The sequence below is a fragment of the Botryllus schlosseri genome, chromosome 1 (assembly GCF_051294905.1).
Source record: "Botryllus schlosseri isolate E-star chromosome 1, Bs_hap1, whole genome shotgun sequence".
In the NCBI taxonomy this organism is placed as follows: Eukaryota; Metazoa; Chordata; class Ascidiacea; order Stolidobranchia; family Styelidae; genus Botryllus; species Botryllus schlosseri.
In genome coordinates, this window is record NC_137236.1 from 14,902,780 (window position 1) to 14,919,945 (window position 17,166).

The window sequence follows — 17,166 nt, forward strand, 5'->3', positions numbered from 1 at the left end:
TAGGCTACTCTACTCCATTTACTTAATTTTGAATCTGGAGTACGGACACAATGTACGCGATCGTGCGACGAAAGAATATTCAAGGAACACAAAAGAGTCGCATTCACATTTAAGGGACGACGGACTCCGCTCACCCTGACCTTGTCAAAATAGGCAGTTCCGTATCTGAAACCATTCATAGTCACCTTAGCCAAGATAGCCGCCCAGTAGCAGACAAGCAACGGAGGTACTTGCAGACAGGTCTTCCTTCATCGCAGAAGAAACAAAACGTCTGCTTGCTAACAATCTTATCGAGCCAAGTAATTCGCCTTGGAGAGCTCAGGTACTCGTCAGAAACAAACATTCTACCAAACGACGAAAGGTCAGTGGCAACTGCAGGACAATTAACCGAATCACTAAGCTTGACACCTATCCTCTGACACACATCTAGGATATTGTGAATGAGCTTACGTAGTACTAGGTATTCACAACAGTTGAGTTGAAGTCGACTTATCATCACCTCCAAATGAATCCATGTGACCGAGAACCTATCAGTCAAGAAGCAACTTGTTTCAGTGGCGACGACTTCCTTTTGGTCTGCAAATGCTGTACCCTGATTTCAACGAACAATCGATTACATTGTCCAGCAGAATAATCTGAAAGGCTGTTTTACATATCTGGACGATATCACCATCGCTGGAGTGGATCAGGCTTATCACGACCACAATTTGAATGCCTTCATGAAAGCGGCGTTACGCGTCAACCTTGCTATCAACAAAGCTCAGACGCAAGTTGCAAAGTCCAAATTTTCTATTCTGGGGTACAAGGCCGGACACCGGCCTGTTCAGCCTGAACCAGAGAGAGTGACTACACTCCTAAATCTGCTACATCCATGATCTGAGCTGCAGATAATAAGGATGATAGGGCTGTTCGCCTATTACGCTCTATGGATCGCAAATTACTCGACAAAAATCGGACCGCAGACCAAAGCCACGATTACTTTACACAACGATTCATCTTAAGCAATTGATCTCATTACCTGGCCAACGCCTCATTGGAACCCATCAACGAATCTATGTCGTTCACAGTTGAAACCATGTCCTATTTACGTCAAGCGACATGGGGTATGAGTCCTTGGTGGACGAGGCGGAGCTTCTCAAAACAAAGCCCGCTTACGCCCATGTTCGACTCAAACGACGGCAGAGAAACTATGGTATCGGTTCGGGATATGTCACCACGCAGTAGCACCGACGGAACTGGCAGAGCAGAATTTGGTGACTACGGCGAAGATTGCTCGGGTGGACAACTCCCTAGCAAAGACGCTGCGATTCAGAATGACGCCATTGCCACCAGCACCGACGACGGAAACACCGAAATTCCGCAAGCGAACATTGAGCCTGAAAGACCACCGTTTCGTCTTTCAGCAGCAGATCGATACGACGCAGTATGTCTCTATTATTGTCCGAGTATAACACCCTTGTATCATAAACATTTTACGGCGCGGGGGGGGGGACTATTTCCTAGTTTCACCTTATTACGTAACTGGTTACTGTTGAGTACGCACACTCAACGTATGTAGTCTTGTTAGTATGTGATCAGTTGCGTGATTTCTTTTTACCTGAAAACGATATATTCACGCCATTAGTTGGCAGGAATAAGCTACCAAACAATATATCCACACCATTAGTTAGCAGGAATAAGTTACCAAACAAACTTGGGAGTTCCCCTACCCGGTCATGCTTCCTGCTTCAATGTCACATAATACAATTGAATATCACATTAACAACCATCTACGGCATCTACAACCCAAGTGCTGCCAGCCAATATTACTGTCAAGTTTCTGTTCGCTAATGTTTTGTGAATCAACTTGCAGCACTATCTGATATCGAGTTATACATACTTTGGTAAATATTATCACTTCAATGGTTATAAGCAATCTCAAGACTGCTATTATCATGTTCATACAGAATATCTCAGCCTTTTATACTTGTGGGCTTGGGATAACCAAATCTTAGCCGTTTTGTCATATCATTAATATGCTGGTCTGGTATATAATCCTTAGGTTTTTTAGTACTTTCATCTGTGCTTTGAGCGGGGTAAAGCTACATATGTGATTTGGACGAGATAACTCTTCAAACTTCTGGTTAAATTTTGGCTAATAAGCGGTAAGATTTTATTTGCATTTGAGAATGAACTAACTCTAGCAAGCAGTGGCTAAGTGGCATGCACAAATGCCGATTATATTTCCAATATTTCCTAGCTCATTTGCAATGAAGCAATTATTATGATCAGTGCTCCGAATTTTCTACAATCGTCACTACTCTGAGGGTTGCCGGACATCTTATGAGAAAAAGGGCCAACAAGCGCAGGAAAAGGGGCCAAATTGTTCAGTAACACTGCAAAACACCCATAGACTACTGTCACTGTCACACTACTGTCAGTCACCTGGAATTCCAGTTATATATTGTTGATACTGTTGTAGGACACCAAATCAACCGCCTATGACTACAGTTGATCCAACGACAATAACTGCTATTATTTCGAGCCTTTTCCAGCTGAATATAAAACCGTAAAATAAAAAGTTTTGTGCTACAATATGAAAGTAATTAAATTTTAAGAATTTTAATTAAAAATTAAGAGAAGTTTTTTTACATTTGAAACTTATCCAACTTATACATTTAATTTTAAGATTTTTCACCAAAAAACTGTCCGGTGGTGTTGAAGTTTTTTTCTTTAAAATTTCTATCAGCCATAAGTACTATAAGGGTACGATTCTTCAGACTTCTTTCCGCTACTTAGCTTCCTGCCATGTTTGATGCTTTTTCGTCCACCTGTTCACAAATCTGTATTTACAATTCCATCACAGTCTACATTCTACAAAAACAAATTCAAATCTTTATTTTCAGTGTTTCAACTCGAATCATTGACATTGGTATAAACCAGGGGCGGGCAACATACGGCCCGCGGGGGGGTTTTGTCCGGCCCGCCCACAGTTTCCGGTCTTATGTGATGATAAGGCCCGCGTCGCCCTCTACAGGCATTTAGGCGCAAACATTTTCAAGCATGAACATTAGCACGACTAAGAGACCTTCCAATACAACTGATGTTCGCCGCTTTGACGTAGCCAGGGGCGAATAGGACCATGTCATTCCCAAATTTTCCGAGAATATTCGAAATATTTATAAATAGTGGAATATTTTCGGGTAGATGGATTCAAACTAAAATCTTTTCGTGCGCGGCACGTGGTTTAGTGTCTCTACTTGAGTGTCTTGATTATGAGAATACAGTATCATAAATACCCTAGAATAGCCCGAGATAATATCCCCCAACCCTGATCTCGGGATGCACCGATTTCACCATGTGCAATGCGGTTTTTCCGTTCAGAGTCTGATCCTTGGGGTTCTGCACTCTTCATCAACATTACACTACAGCTCCATATGCCTAATATAACATTTCATACGTCCGACATACGATACCGCCCCCCAGTGGGAATAAAATCCATACGACATATCCACCACCACCAATTCACTATTGTCTCCGATAATTTATACAATTCCCAACGCTTATGATAATTTTTATTTACAAAGTCACCATGGGCCGAGTTCACCGAAGGCCGAGTTCACCATGGGCCGAATTCGTTAAAGGCCGAGTTCACTGATAATTATCTTTCGACATCTTCTCATTGTATTGCAGACTTGTGATGAAATTCTTAATACTGGGAACCAGACATCAGAGAACTTTGTCCAATTACTTGTAACCAGTCGGTTACTCTATCGATATTCATAAATATTACTCAGCATCTATCAACACCATAAGTATATTTATTTTCGAAGCAGTACTTATCTCTATTGTATAGTTTCCATGTCATTGTTGATCATGGTGCAGATTGTTTTGCAACATGTGAAGGGACGTGCAGTTAGTATGATGAAGGAGTTACGTCAAATGAGGCAAGATCAAGATCATTGTGATTTCATAGTTCCAGTCTGAAATGATGTGATATTAATTATGTGTGTATTTTGACTCCTATTGATTCAATATCTGCTATCTTTGCTTTTGCAGCATATCTATTGTAGCCTAGATTGTACTATTATTTATCCTTGAAGACTGGTTGGTGGTGACGATGGTGCCGATTGCTATTAAAGATACAGAGAAACGTGCAGTGAAGATGATGGAAGAATTATATCGAATGAAGCAAGATCAAGATCATTGTGATTTCATAGTTCAAGTCGGAAATGATGTCTATCACACCCACAAAAATATAATGTCGGCTGGTTCAGATTACTTCAAAGCTATGGTAAAGCATGACACGAAAGAAAGTCGAGAAAATAGAGTTGTACTTCAAGATGTAGACTCCGAATGTGTCAAAAACTGCATCGATTTTATATATTTCAGTAAATTTGAGATTCCTGATGAGAAAATCAATGAACTTCTTCACGTTGCAATCATTATGCAGTTAGAAGATCTGAAGCATGCAATATGCGAAATCTTGGTAGATTCAATATCTGTTGATAATTATTTCTCTACAAGAAATGTTGCTGATGTTTATGGACTCGATGACATTTCTTCAGTTTGTAGAGAATTTCTACAAGAAAATATTAGAGAGATCGAAAACCAAGCTGGATTCGGTAGCGTTGACAAAAATGACTTTATCAGTGTTTTGGAATCGGAGAAATCGATTTTGTGGGAGGACGAAAAACTGCAGGTATTGCTCAAGTGAATTGAGACAGGTCAAAAAAAGAAGGAAAATTTGCATGAGTGTCTCGAATTGATAGAGTTTGACGGAATCTCACCAACATTTTTGCAGCATCTTCTAGAAACTCATCCCATTATCAGGAATGATGCCAAGTCATATGAGTTGATCCACAGACATTACCTGGAAGTATCAGTTGAACGGGTCAACAAAAAAGAAATGATAATTCTTTTTGATTTGGACGCAAACTGTATGCGATCTTTTAATCCGGTTTCCGAGAAAATAACGAGGTTCCACGATGCAAAGTTCGTGCATTTTAAATTTTTTACAACCATTGTTCTCGAGTCGTATATTTACATTTTATGTGAGAATAGATCCGTTCATCGACTCAATTTTCGAAGAAAAAATTCGAAATGGCAAAGGATGGAAGATATGTTATGTCGCCATGGTACATATCCTTCCTCGGTGTCGTTGTGTGGATCAATATTTGTCCTCGGAGGAAGTTACGACCCGGAGCTAAATTTTGTGGAACGGTTTGATCCTTCTTTAAATCGATGGTTTCTAATGGAGAACAACCATGCAGCAGATTCTGGTGCAAGTCACGTGTCATTGGATGATTCCGTGTATTGTATTGGAGGTGGTGATGAGGATTTCCAGGTTTCTGCAGTCTGCAGATTCACTCCATCCTCATCAGAGTGGGTTGACCTTGAACCAATGAGATATCCTGTGCGTCATAGTGGTGCCGTTGCAGTTGATCGAAAGATATTTGTGACCGGCGGTCATAGTGGGAAGGAGCTCATCAACAATGTAGAATGTTACGATGTCACATCAGCTCAGTGGACTTCATTACCATCTATGAATGTTTGTGATGAGGGCCATGCTGTTTATCACATCGGCAATTGGATTTATGCAGTGAATTGGTATCACGATTCTGATGACATTGAGAAGTACGATATATTGAACAAGAAATGGTATAGCTTGAAAAAAGAAGAAAATGATTATGGTTATTGGACTTTGACTTTCGGACTCCGAGGATCTGCAATGGTGAAAGTATAGATCAGTGGTTCTTAAACTGGGGGCTCTAGAGAATATGTGATATTCTAGCATTGACTGAAAACCTCTTTGAATAATGTTTAAACATGCATTCTCGAGATTCGGGTAAGTTTCTGCTGTGCTGTAACTTCAAAGTGAGCTTACATATATATTTGTTGTTTAAAAATGGTTGGGTAGCAAGCAATATTCCCTCTAATTTTGACGTGTCTGCGCACACTCACCAACTCACTGTGCACACAGATCCTTGAAAAACAGTGCGTAACAACAAAAAAGTTCATCACTTCGGATTTTTTGTGCGCGACTTAGATTTTCTGTGCACAGAGACCGTGAAAGCACTGCGCACGTGCGCAGCTTAGAGGGAACATTGGTAGCGAGTTAAAGACAGATGACTGTGTGCCGGGGCTCAATTGAGTGATAAAATTATGAATTTGTAATGGCAAATTTGAAAGTACCGTTTTAATCGCATGTGGGTCTGAAGTAAACTTGTTTCGAGTTACACATTGTGATTGTCATTACCTTTCCTTTTTTATTACCTGCATCTACTTTTCATTCAGTGTGCACACCTCCTTTTTACATCGCCTAGCACAGGTGGGTGTCTGATTTCAAAGATTACTCCAAGTCGTTTCGACAAAATCCTATTTTTTATTGTATAGCAGTATCGTGGTGTATTAAAATCATGAAATTGTTTATAATAATTGAATTGGAATATTATTGTCATTTAACACACATTCGGTTCCATTCAAACCATTAGCTGATATTTTTGTAGGTAAGAAATTGACAAATGAAAGGCAAGTTGGGTATGAATTTTGTTATTTGGTGTGCTAACCTGCCTAGCCAGTCTTTTCTTTCATCATTGATTTTACTTACCACTTCCTAACACATGCATTTTGCTTTCATTAGCACGTCAACCATTTATTATTTTGCATCGGCTAGTACAGGTGGGTGTCTGATTTCAAAGAATTCTCAATGTCATTTCGACACCTTTCTATCTACTTGTATCGCAGTCTTCTGGTGTATTGACATGTTGAGATTGTTAATAATAAATTGTGTTGAATTGATGTAAGTTGATATTTTTCTACCCTGATAATTTATCACTAACAGCTCTTATATGTCAGTACACTGGGATTAGATGTGTAGCAGTTCTAACCAAGCTGCCATGTTCGTCAAATTATCAATCAATGTTAATGCGATTGGTTATCTACATTTTGTCAATGCTGGTATTCTAGTGATAACAATTATGTCTGTATTTTGACTACTAGTGATTCAATATCGGCTATCTTTACTTTTGCAATATGGTATATCTAATGTAGCCTAGATAGTGCTATTATTCATCCTTGAAGAGTGGTTGGTGATGATGATAGTGCAGGTTGCTATTAAACGTGCAGAGAAACGTGCAGTGAAGATGATGGAGGAATTATATCGAATGAAGCAAGATCAAGATCATTGTGATTTCATAGTTCAAGTCGGAAATGATGTCTATCACTCTCACAGAAATATATTGTCAGCAGGTTTGGATTATTTCAGAGCTATGCTGAAGCATTTCAAAACGTGCCCCCACCATCTCAGGTTATCGTAAAAATTGGCGTGCTTAAAAAACTTTTACTTCTGCTTTCAGAAAAATAAATTTTATTAAAATTGGATGAGCAGAACTGAAGATATGGCCGTTCAAAAATTGCTGTTTTTGTGATCGCTTAAGCGGAAAAAATGTCAGAAATTTATACATGTTATTTAAATTTGCTATAATTCGTTCAAATTAGGGTTGTTGAAGGTGACACTTTCACACTTGGTCCTTTATATCCTACTTGATACTTTTTCGCCTTCTTTGACACTTGGGGTTGCATAGTCTGACCTTTAACCTTGCTATTTTGTTCGTGTCTTTTAAAATCACTCACGCGTGACTTCATTTTAAATTGCAAATATCTCTTGGTGACCAGGTGATGTCATCAAGTTTAATGTATCATGGGAAAGCTCTTGACGAGAACTTTCAAAATCAACGATAACATTAGTGACTTTTGAATCATAACATAACATAAGAGTGCCATGAAACTAAACTGCAAATAACACGTTTTATTCAAAATCCTCACCCTTTTTAACATGAGCAAACTCTGTAAAGCCCTACTAATACCTCGGTACGTTTTGCGTGATATATCAGGTGAGCAGCGATGACTCTCCAAGTCAAAGTAATGTAATAAAAAATAATAATAAAATAAAACGTGTGAGCACTGGACACCGATTCCATACAGGCTGTAAAGCAACTCATTTCACCTTAATTCTATATACAGTACAGTACTAAGTGTTTTATAAACAAAGTTGTCAGTATAACTCAAACATATAATTGCTGACATAAATTACGCTGACAATAATTTATGAGATATTTTTGAAAATTTTGCTACACAGGTTGAGGTGACCTCAGAATACTTCCAAAACACATCAGAATTCACAACTGATACGATAAGATGCAATGTTTTAGTACCCTACACAATACATTCGGGCAACGATCAGCACTAAACAATGAAAGGAACAATGACAATCAAAATCATTATCAATGTCCTGCGGGTTTTGTAGTTTTCATATTATGATTAGATAATAACTGATGTGTATCGTGATTGGACATTATTATTACTTGATTACAATTACTGAATTGTGTTGTACTGCGTCGAGTAAACGACGATGGTCATTCGTTTTCTGTTGCGCTGCACGTCAGGACCTTTTGTTATGTTCGCATGAATAAAGTCTCAAGTTAGTACATTACAATAACTATATGCTCATATCAGATCTATTTATCTTTGGTGATATTTTTTCCAACCTTGTTTGAGTTCCAGTGCTGATTCCTTTGTCAGTTGGTGCCGTCCCCGATTATTAAATAAACAAGGAATGTCAACTGTGCACAAAATGTGCTGGAGCGGTGTCCAGCAAGAATCTTAATTCTGAGGCCAGTGAAAAACCTCTGCTGGGCCTTTTGGGTACATGAATTCAACTAAGACTTTGTTGTTTGGCTTATCAATTTCTGTGACCTTGCCAATATACCAGTTTTTTTTTATCATAAACGTAGTATACAAATTTGTTTTTGATAATTTCAGTTTGAAGTACGTGTTCTTGGTTTGAGTCATCATCTAATTCAACTTCCAATACATAGTACATACTGCTGGTCTTGGCTGACATGTTTTGCTCCCAGTTTGGTTGATGACAATGGCCTAAAATGATGGAATGCCTGAGTACCTTTGACTGTGGTAGCGGGCTGAAATCTATATTTCAAAAAAGATTTCGTGGCATCCAATTCGTCTTTTAGCAAATTATTAAATTTTATTTTTCGGAGATTTTTCACGCAATAGGACATCATTCCTTCCACATTCAAAATCTGATGATTCCAAACAGAACCTATTCTACAATTATCCATACTTTACATAAGTCTCAATACAATACCGTACAACCTGTTATGAAAGTAAAATTGTAATAATATTTTGAAATCAACAATTTTTCCAACACTAATTTACAACAAATTTTTCCAATGTGACAATAAAAAGTCAGTAATTTTTTGTTGATTTTAATAGTACTTTTCAAGAGCTTTCCAATGGTACCTTACACTTGACGATATCACCTGGTCACCAAGAAATATCTGCAATTGAAAATGAAGTCACGCGTGAGTGATTTTCAAAAACATGAACAAAATCGCGAGGTTAAAGGTCAGACTATGCAACCCCAGGTGTCAAAGAAGGCGAAAAAGTATGAAGTAGGATATAAATGAACAAGTGCGAGAGTGTTACTCTCAACAATCCCCAAGTTGACCGAAATATAGCAAATTTAAATTACATATGTAAATTTCTGACATTTTTTCCGCCTGAGCGATCACAAAAGTAGCAATTTTTTGACTGTCATATCTTCGGTTCAAGATGACCTTTTTTGATGTAATTTGGTTTTCTGAAATCAGAAAACACAGCTCTGTAAGCATGCCTATTTTCATGACAATCCAAGATGGTGGAAATATGGCCTGGCTCAAGTGACTTGATATGACCCGTATTAGAAGATGTAGATTCCGAGTGTGTGAAAAGTTGCATCAATTTCATATATTGAAGCAAATTTGAGATTCCTGATGGCAAAATGCTCGAACTTCTTCACGTCGCAATCATGATGCAGTTAGAAGATGTAAAGGATGCGATATCCGATATTTTGATTGAATCAATTACCACAGAGAATTACTTCTCTACAAGAAATGTGGGTGATATTTATGGAGTGGTAGGTGTGTCTTCGAATTGCAGAGAATTTCTACAAGAAAGTATCATGGAAATCGCAAACCAAGCTGGATTCGGGAGCGTGGAAAAAGATGAACTTCTCGGTCTTTCGAAGTCGGGAAAATCCAAATTATGGAAAGAAGAAAAACTTATCTTATTACTCAAGTGGGTCGACAAATGCCAGAGTAAAGAGGAATATTTGCACGAAGGTCTCAAATTGATCCACTTTGATAAAATCTCTTCGGCGTATTTACAACATGTTTTACAAACTCAACCCCTCATAAGCAAAGACTATGAAATGTACAAGTTGATTGCTGGATATATTTCGAATGCTTCTAACAAGGCAAAAAAAGAAAATGCTGCTGCTGAATCGATTATTCTTTTTGATCGGGAAGGAGAACGCCTCCGATGCTTCAATCCAGTAACCAGGCAAATAGAAATGTTCCATGAAGCGAAGTTTCAGTTTTCGTTGAATTTCACTGCAATTACCTTCGACTCGTATATTTACGTTCTGTGCGAGACTAAATCTGTTTTTCGACTCAACTTTCATTGCAAAAATTCGAAATGGGGAAAGACCGACAGTATGATTTGTTATCATGGTATGTTTCCTCACTCTGTTTGTTCTTCTGGATACATATTCGTCATCGGTGGCAGTTATCTTACGACAACCAGGGACGTGGAAAGATTCGACGCATCTGTAAATCAATGGTTTCAACTGGAGAACAAACCTACAGTGATTTCTGATGCAGGTCTCGTATCATTGAACGATTACATCTATTGTATCGGAGGTAAAGGGGAGGATGGCGATTTTGTTTCTTCATTCTGCAGATTCAGTCCATCGTCATCAGTGTGGGTTGACCTCGAGCCAATGAGATGATATCCGCTTGATGACTGTGGTGTTGATTCGTTGTCGTGGTTGGACTACTACATATCTAATTGGCAACTGGATTTATGCAGTAGATGAGTGTGGCCTTTCAGGTAATATTGAGAAGTATGATTTATCGAAGAAGGAATGGTATGCCACTCGTTTGAACGCAGGTCCGTCATTTTGTGTATGCGGAACTGTAATGGTTAAGGTATAGTCACCGAGCTGGTAAAAGCTGTCCGCGTTACTGGTCCATTAGAGATCACGCCACAAATTTACACTCTGTCAATTTTCGACATATCAGCACTACGATCATTCAAATTAACTTTAAAAGGTAGATCAAGTCGAGATGGGTTGTCATTTTAAATGTATCTTCGACTGCTTAAAATGACTGATGACACTAAAAATTGATGAAGATTTAGCTACGATAACACGGGCTACTTCTAGGCCTAAGATAATCACACTCACAGAAGCGCTGCAAACTCACACAAAACTAGCTGAAATATTTCATGATGTACAAGCGAAGTAGTTTTACCCCAGAAATAGTAAAGTAAAAGTAGTCTTATTGCTTAAATGAGTAGTGCCATTTGAGAGAACATACTTGAGTACTTCAAAAACATTAAGTACTTCGTTTTGACGACTTTCAGCATCTACCATATCACTTTTGTATGGGGTTTAGTAGATTGTTAAGAATGATCTAGAAATTGCTTTCAGAGTGTGATGGAAACATTGCTGTTTGAAATATTTTTTATGACGTTTCTTAGCACAGTCTTTACCTAGCACCTCCTTTCCAGTAATATTAATGAATTCTCGATAAATTGGAACTCTGTGATCATGTTTTCTGTTGAACTCCTGACGATGTGTCCATGAACAGGGCTTTTACAATGAAATTGTTACATGTACACATGCCAGGTTAGAGTTGGCAAGGCTTGAAGCTGACAGAAGAGTTTGCCTTGCTAGTAATAGTGGTGCTCAACATTTTAGCTTGTAGACTGATAAAATTACAAAACAACTTTTAACCATCAAAATCGAATGAGAAAGACAGAAGCACGCAGGCATACTTGGACAACTAGATTATTGTAGTCTAATTGCACTAAATTAGAGCGAAATCCCAGTAATCTAATTAGAAAAAGCTGAAAATTTTCTAATTGTCCAAGTCTGAACGAAGGAGTGTATTTTGTCGAATGGATCCGGATTGTGATTTCGCATGGAAAGTAGGAGACTAGCAGGATTTTCCACTGAAGTATGAGACATTAGTATGATATCAGCCGGCATTTTTTAGACTCTAAACCAGGGATGGGCAAACTTTTGAGGTGGCGGGCCGCATTCAGCATTTGAATTCATTCGCGGGCCTCACTATATAAAATTGGGATTATAAACCAAAACGCTATATTGGTATCTGATGATATAGTGAGGACATGGAGATAATATATATGCTTATTTAAACATTGCTTTGGTGATATCGTACACGCGTCAGAAACAGTGGCGAGATTTTAATAGGCTGGTCGACCTGAATAACCAATTTGTCAAAACTATAGAGATGAAAGTCGGTTGTCCCGATTCTTAGAACAGGATTGAAATCTAAATCTGTGACCAGCGATCCGTTCGTAGATTTAGGAATTCAACTTTTGGTTCAGTTCCAGAACACACAATGCTGGCAGCATCATAACCATGTTAGCTTCAAACACGCTTCTACTACGTTTAGATAACGTATGAATAGCGTAATTCTACGCATACAGAGAATGAATCTACCAAGTCACGCGCGAATCGTTTTTTATAATCACACTCGTGATCCGAATTATGTCAATCTCGTTTATGATGTCTGTGATGTTTAGCAGTTGAAACTTGTCAGATTGCGCGGGCCTTGAGATCGGGCTGTCGCGTCAGAAATATAATTTAAAAAATGACATAGGAGGTATTTACGTTGGAACAATGGTTCTCAAACTTTTTAAGACAAAATTAACCCCCTTATGATGGTAAAGAATGTCGCGCCCTCGCCCCCCCCCCCCCTTTCCCCCGCTTATCGTCATATGGAAAAACGAAATCAGGATGCTAGCAAATATAACGGATATTTTCATGACATGGAAGGTTTTGACTGTGGATGAGAAATTTTTAAATGTAAAATTCAGACTAAATACAGAGCAATAATCATGAATGGGACGTAAATCGCATGAAGCGCGTAAAATTTTATCAGTCGAGCACAGCGTCCCGCCTCCCTTCAGATGCTTTCAGGCCTCCAAGGGGGTGCACCCCCAGTTTGAGAACCACTGTCGTAGAATTATCACTGAGAAATGTGCTAAGAAAAAGTTTAAATCAAGTCCCTGCAATAATTCGATTTCTAGTACGCATTTTATCAATATTTTTATCAGGTTTCTTCAGACTCTTGCGGGCCGCACAGAAAGGTGTGAAGGGCCGCATGCGGCCCGCGGGCCGTAGTTTGCCCACCCCTGCTCTAAACCCTTCAGCCAAAATGTTTCGAATACTGAATTTAAAATGGCAAGCCGGAGCCGGGTGGATTCAGAAATTTTCGAGTGAGACCATCTCTGCTCTACACGATGTCTCAACCGTTATTAACGGTTTTATCAGTTAAGCGTCTATACCAGTGGTTTCCAAACTTTTTCGGTGTCAGGGCCAAATTTAGAATTTCATACCAAGTTCGGGGCCGCACGAATACCAGGGCAATTAAACGGACCCAAAATGTCATCAAAATATGTAAATTGGCATTGTTCCGATCAATCACTTGACGCCGTTGGCCATTGTTATGGTCATTGTGTTGCTGCGCTCCCATTGTTCAGACCAGTCGACCTTTGAAGGCTATTTCGGAGTAGTTTTATTGCCCTGGCGAGATTTCAATAAGCATTTTTGGAATCAGTGCGAAACTAGCTTTCGATAAAGACCGGACCTATCAAATTATGCGGACGCTTCGGTCGTGAGCTATAGGACTACCAATTATGCTGCTTTAGGGGCGATTTAGTGAGTCTGGATTCATCGCCTAGACGCGCGAAGCGCGAAAATTTTCTGTAATTCATGATTGAATCGGTCAATATGATCGGGAATTGCATATATACTGCCATCAATTTTTATCCTCTCTCTGCTCACGTAATCAGTTTTACAGGTAGAGCCGAGGGAAGTGTGTTTGAAAAGGTAGGGCCCCTCAATAATAATTAAACATCTTCGGGCGTATATACCCGTTGGAAGGAACGAAAAAGCACTTCGTCAGCCACCCGCACTTCTTCATCCCCCCCCCCAAAAAAAAATAGTAAACTTGTGTCTTGGGCTCCCATAGGGGGGTAAACCTATCCCTATCACCTTGTTCGCTATTGCCACGAAACTATAGTTGTACTGTTAAGTGATCCAGCGCGAAGCGCGAACATTTCGATAATTCATGATAAAATCGGTCAATATGATCGGGAATTGCATATATATTGCCATCAATTTCTCGTCCTCGCTGCTCACGTAATCAGATTTACCGGTAGAGCTGAGTGAGGTGTCTTGGAAACTGTAGGGCCCATTAGTATGATTCCGTAACATGTTATTTCGTGACCTCCCGTCTGCTATATCAAAATAATATAGAATCGTCCAAACGTAGGCTTCTAAACTAAGAGACGCACACAATTTCAAATTGATATTTCTTCACCGGAATATATTTTTCCTGTGGCATGGGATTTGTCTCGTGAGGTTAAGATTGCCAAGACAGTATTTTGTATATATAACGACGTTTTCGGTCAGTATAAGGGCAGTCCTGTTCGGCCAAGGTTTTCTCGCTTGGTGCGTCGTGGCGCGGTGAAGGCTAACGCCGATATGCCCAATGCCCATTTATATAAATCTTGCGCATTTTTCTTGGGGATGAGTAGCCTACCCAAAAATACAGATATTTGGCAGTATGAAATCACGCTGTCGAGCCCCGTTCGAGCTCGCCCCCCCCCCTTCATTGGGGGTTTGGCGTGTGGCAGCTGCAGTCCTGTCTTTACCTATATATATCTATAGCTACTGCTTGTTCAACTGGACATAACGATAGCAGTCTACTCACGACTTTCCTGCAATCTTAATTAAAAACTCCAGACTCCAAGCCAAGTTACTGTATTTTATAAATATAAATTTAATTTTTTGTCATAACTTGATTTCTTAATATTTTTGGGGGCCGCAAGAAGGCTAGCTAAGGGCCGCATGCGGCCCTCAGGGCCGCACTTGGGAATCACTGGTCTATACTATATTTGTTATTACATTTGCTTTCACTGTGTTGCTGTAATCATAGCCATGCCGCAATCATTAGGCCCATTTACATGACGGTTTAAGTCAGCTTCGAAGCTGACTCGTCGATCCGACTATCTCGTATTTGATGAAGAGAGAAAGGCAAACTGCTTCAAGTCGACTCGAGCCTCAAGCCGTCGTGTAATGTGGTTTACGATCGGCTTGAGTATTCGGCCATCGGCGTCCGACGATTTTCGTTCGACGGCGCTGGTTTTTGCCGCGCGGGCTCTTGGCATCGTAATTCATGTTTTTCATGTGTTGTTGAGAAATTGGGCAAACATGGCAAGGAAAGGTGGGGTTACTTTGTAAGTGCTCGCTTGTTTACGATGGAATGCATGTAATAGGGGAGATGTGGTACCGATGGATCACTGGGACCGAAAATACTTTGAAAATTCTATATGATAATTCCATGATTACACTCCGTGAACTTGTCCACAATTGCTTGCTGGCAAAATCTTTCCTCACATACAAAAAAATTCGACGTGCGCGAGCTATGGGGTCTCTCACAGATGTTTTTTGTTTTAGGGGTGTTAAGTAAATTTATATCGACATATGCATTTTTCTTTGTAACCTTCAACACGAACAAACCAGCAATCATTTTTATTGTGAAGTGCAGGGCTTGTATCAGGCTATATAATGGCACCTATTATTTTTTTCAGTACTTTCCTTGAGTGGAATTTTTTTCGATTCATGTGTAAAATTCGTAGGGTGGGGACCGGTGATACAATAGCCAAATCAAGCAAAATAATCAAGCATACTAATCATAAAACAAATGAAACATGCCTACGTACAGAAAATCTTTATGTAATAATTGCATATGATGTTTTATCGCTATAACGAGGTGTTTGGAAGTCACATTGTCGATTTTCGGGCAATATGTATGTACCCTCAAATTTATAAGTCCGAGCCTAAATCGAAACGTGATTTTATGACAACATTTGAGTTAATATTTATTCTATTTCTTGACGGTTGCGATCAAACATTCTTCTTTGGCTTACTGCAGCTTAGATTATAATGCTGAACAAGAAAAGTTGTCATATCTGAGGTATTTAGGGTATATGTGTCTTAGGTCCCCGGGTCGTGTGCCATTGGACCCACCGGGTGGGGACCGATGACACGTTCGAGCAACAAATTTTGAACGTCCAAAAATATTTTTTGAAAAAGACGGATTTCATGTATATGTGCGCGATAGCTAGAGCTTGTATCAAAGTGCTGAGCCAGGAAAAGACCTGCTGTTTTCGGCTGAACATCTTGGGGCCAGCGATCATTTTCCAATTTATGATCCATCGGTACCACATCTCCCCTACACCAGTACCGGTATAGCAACTGTGCTCTGTATTTCTACTTCTCAGACTACAGATCGAAAGATATGTGGATTGTACCGGTATATACAATTCGACTACGACATGCATATGCATAGTAAACCGATTGAAGAAACGGCTGTGCAGTGTGCTACATCGACACGGGAATACATGAATGATTGCTGCATTTCGTACATACTGTTCCACTGGCTAAACTGATGTGAGCGCGCGTGTGATGGGGGAGCTGGTGTCTCTCCCGTGAGGATGATATGGAGATTTGTGACTCTCCTGGTGATGATGAAGCGCAGCGGTGTTGGGATTATTGCTTTGTTTTTAGTTCTGGGTTATAGTGATCTGCTGACAGTTTTTATAGACATTCTTGGTATTGTTTACTTCCTATTTGGTATCTCATGCCGACAAGATGCTTCAATTAAGTCTTTGCAGTAGTTGCTGTATCGTGATTCTTGATCGAGTCATCCGCATACATGGGGTAGTCTGTTACAGAGGAGCGGCCGAACATCTAGCTAGAGGCCGCATATGGGTTTTGCAAGTGGGTCACTTGAGTGGCGATGACCTTATATTAATCGCATCGACAAGTGATGCCTGAAATATCAATACAGTCGTTTCTCCCGCCTACTCCACGGCCCATCTTCGTTGACGCCGAAAAAGCTAGCTGATTACTTATAGGCTACTTATTGTTTTCCTTTACAATCATGACATGAACAAGAGTATTTTCCTCTACAAATATCGATATTAAGAGTATCTCATCATCCTCGTTAATTTCGAGAATAAGAAACG

At 39.6% G+C, this 17,166-nt stretch overlaps 1 protein-coding gene across 1 annotated transcript; it reads left to right on the forward strand.

Annotated features, from left to right (window-relative positions):
• The first annotated feature begins 9,820 nt into the window (after positions 1–9,820).
• Positions 9,821–10,828, forward strand: LOC145438976 (kelch repeat and BTB domain-containing protein 12-like). The gene has a single exon (XM_080316386.1). The coding sequence runs from the start codon at positions 9,821–9,823 to the stop codon at positions 10,826–10,828; it is 1,008 nt and encodes a 335-aa protein (XP_080172512.1).
• The last annotated feature ends 6,338 nt before the right edge of the window (positions 10,829–17,166 follow it).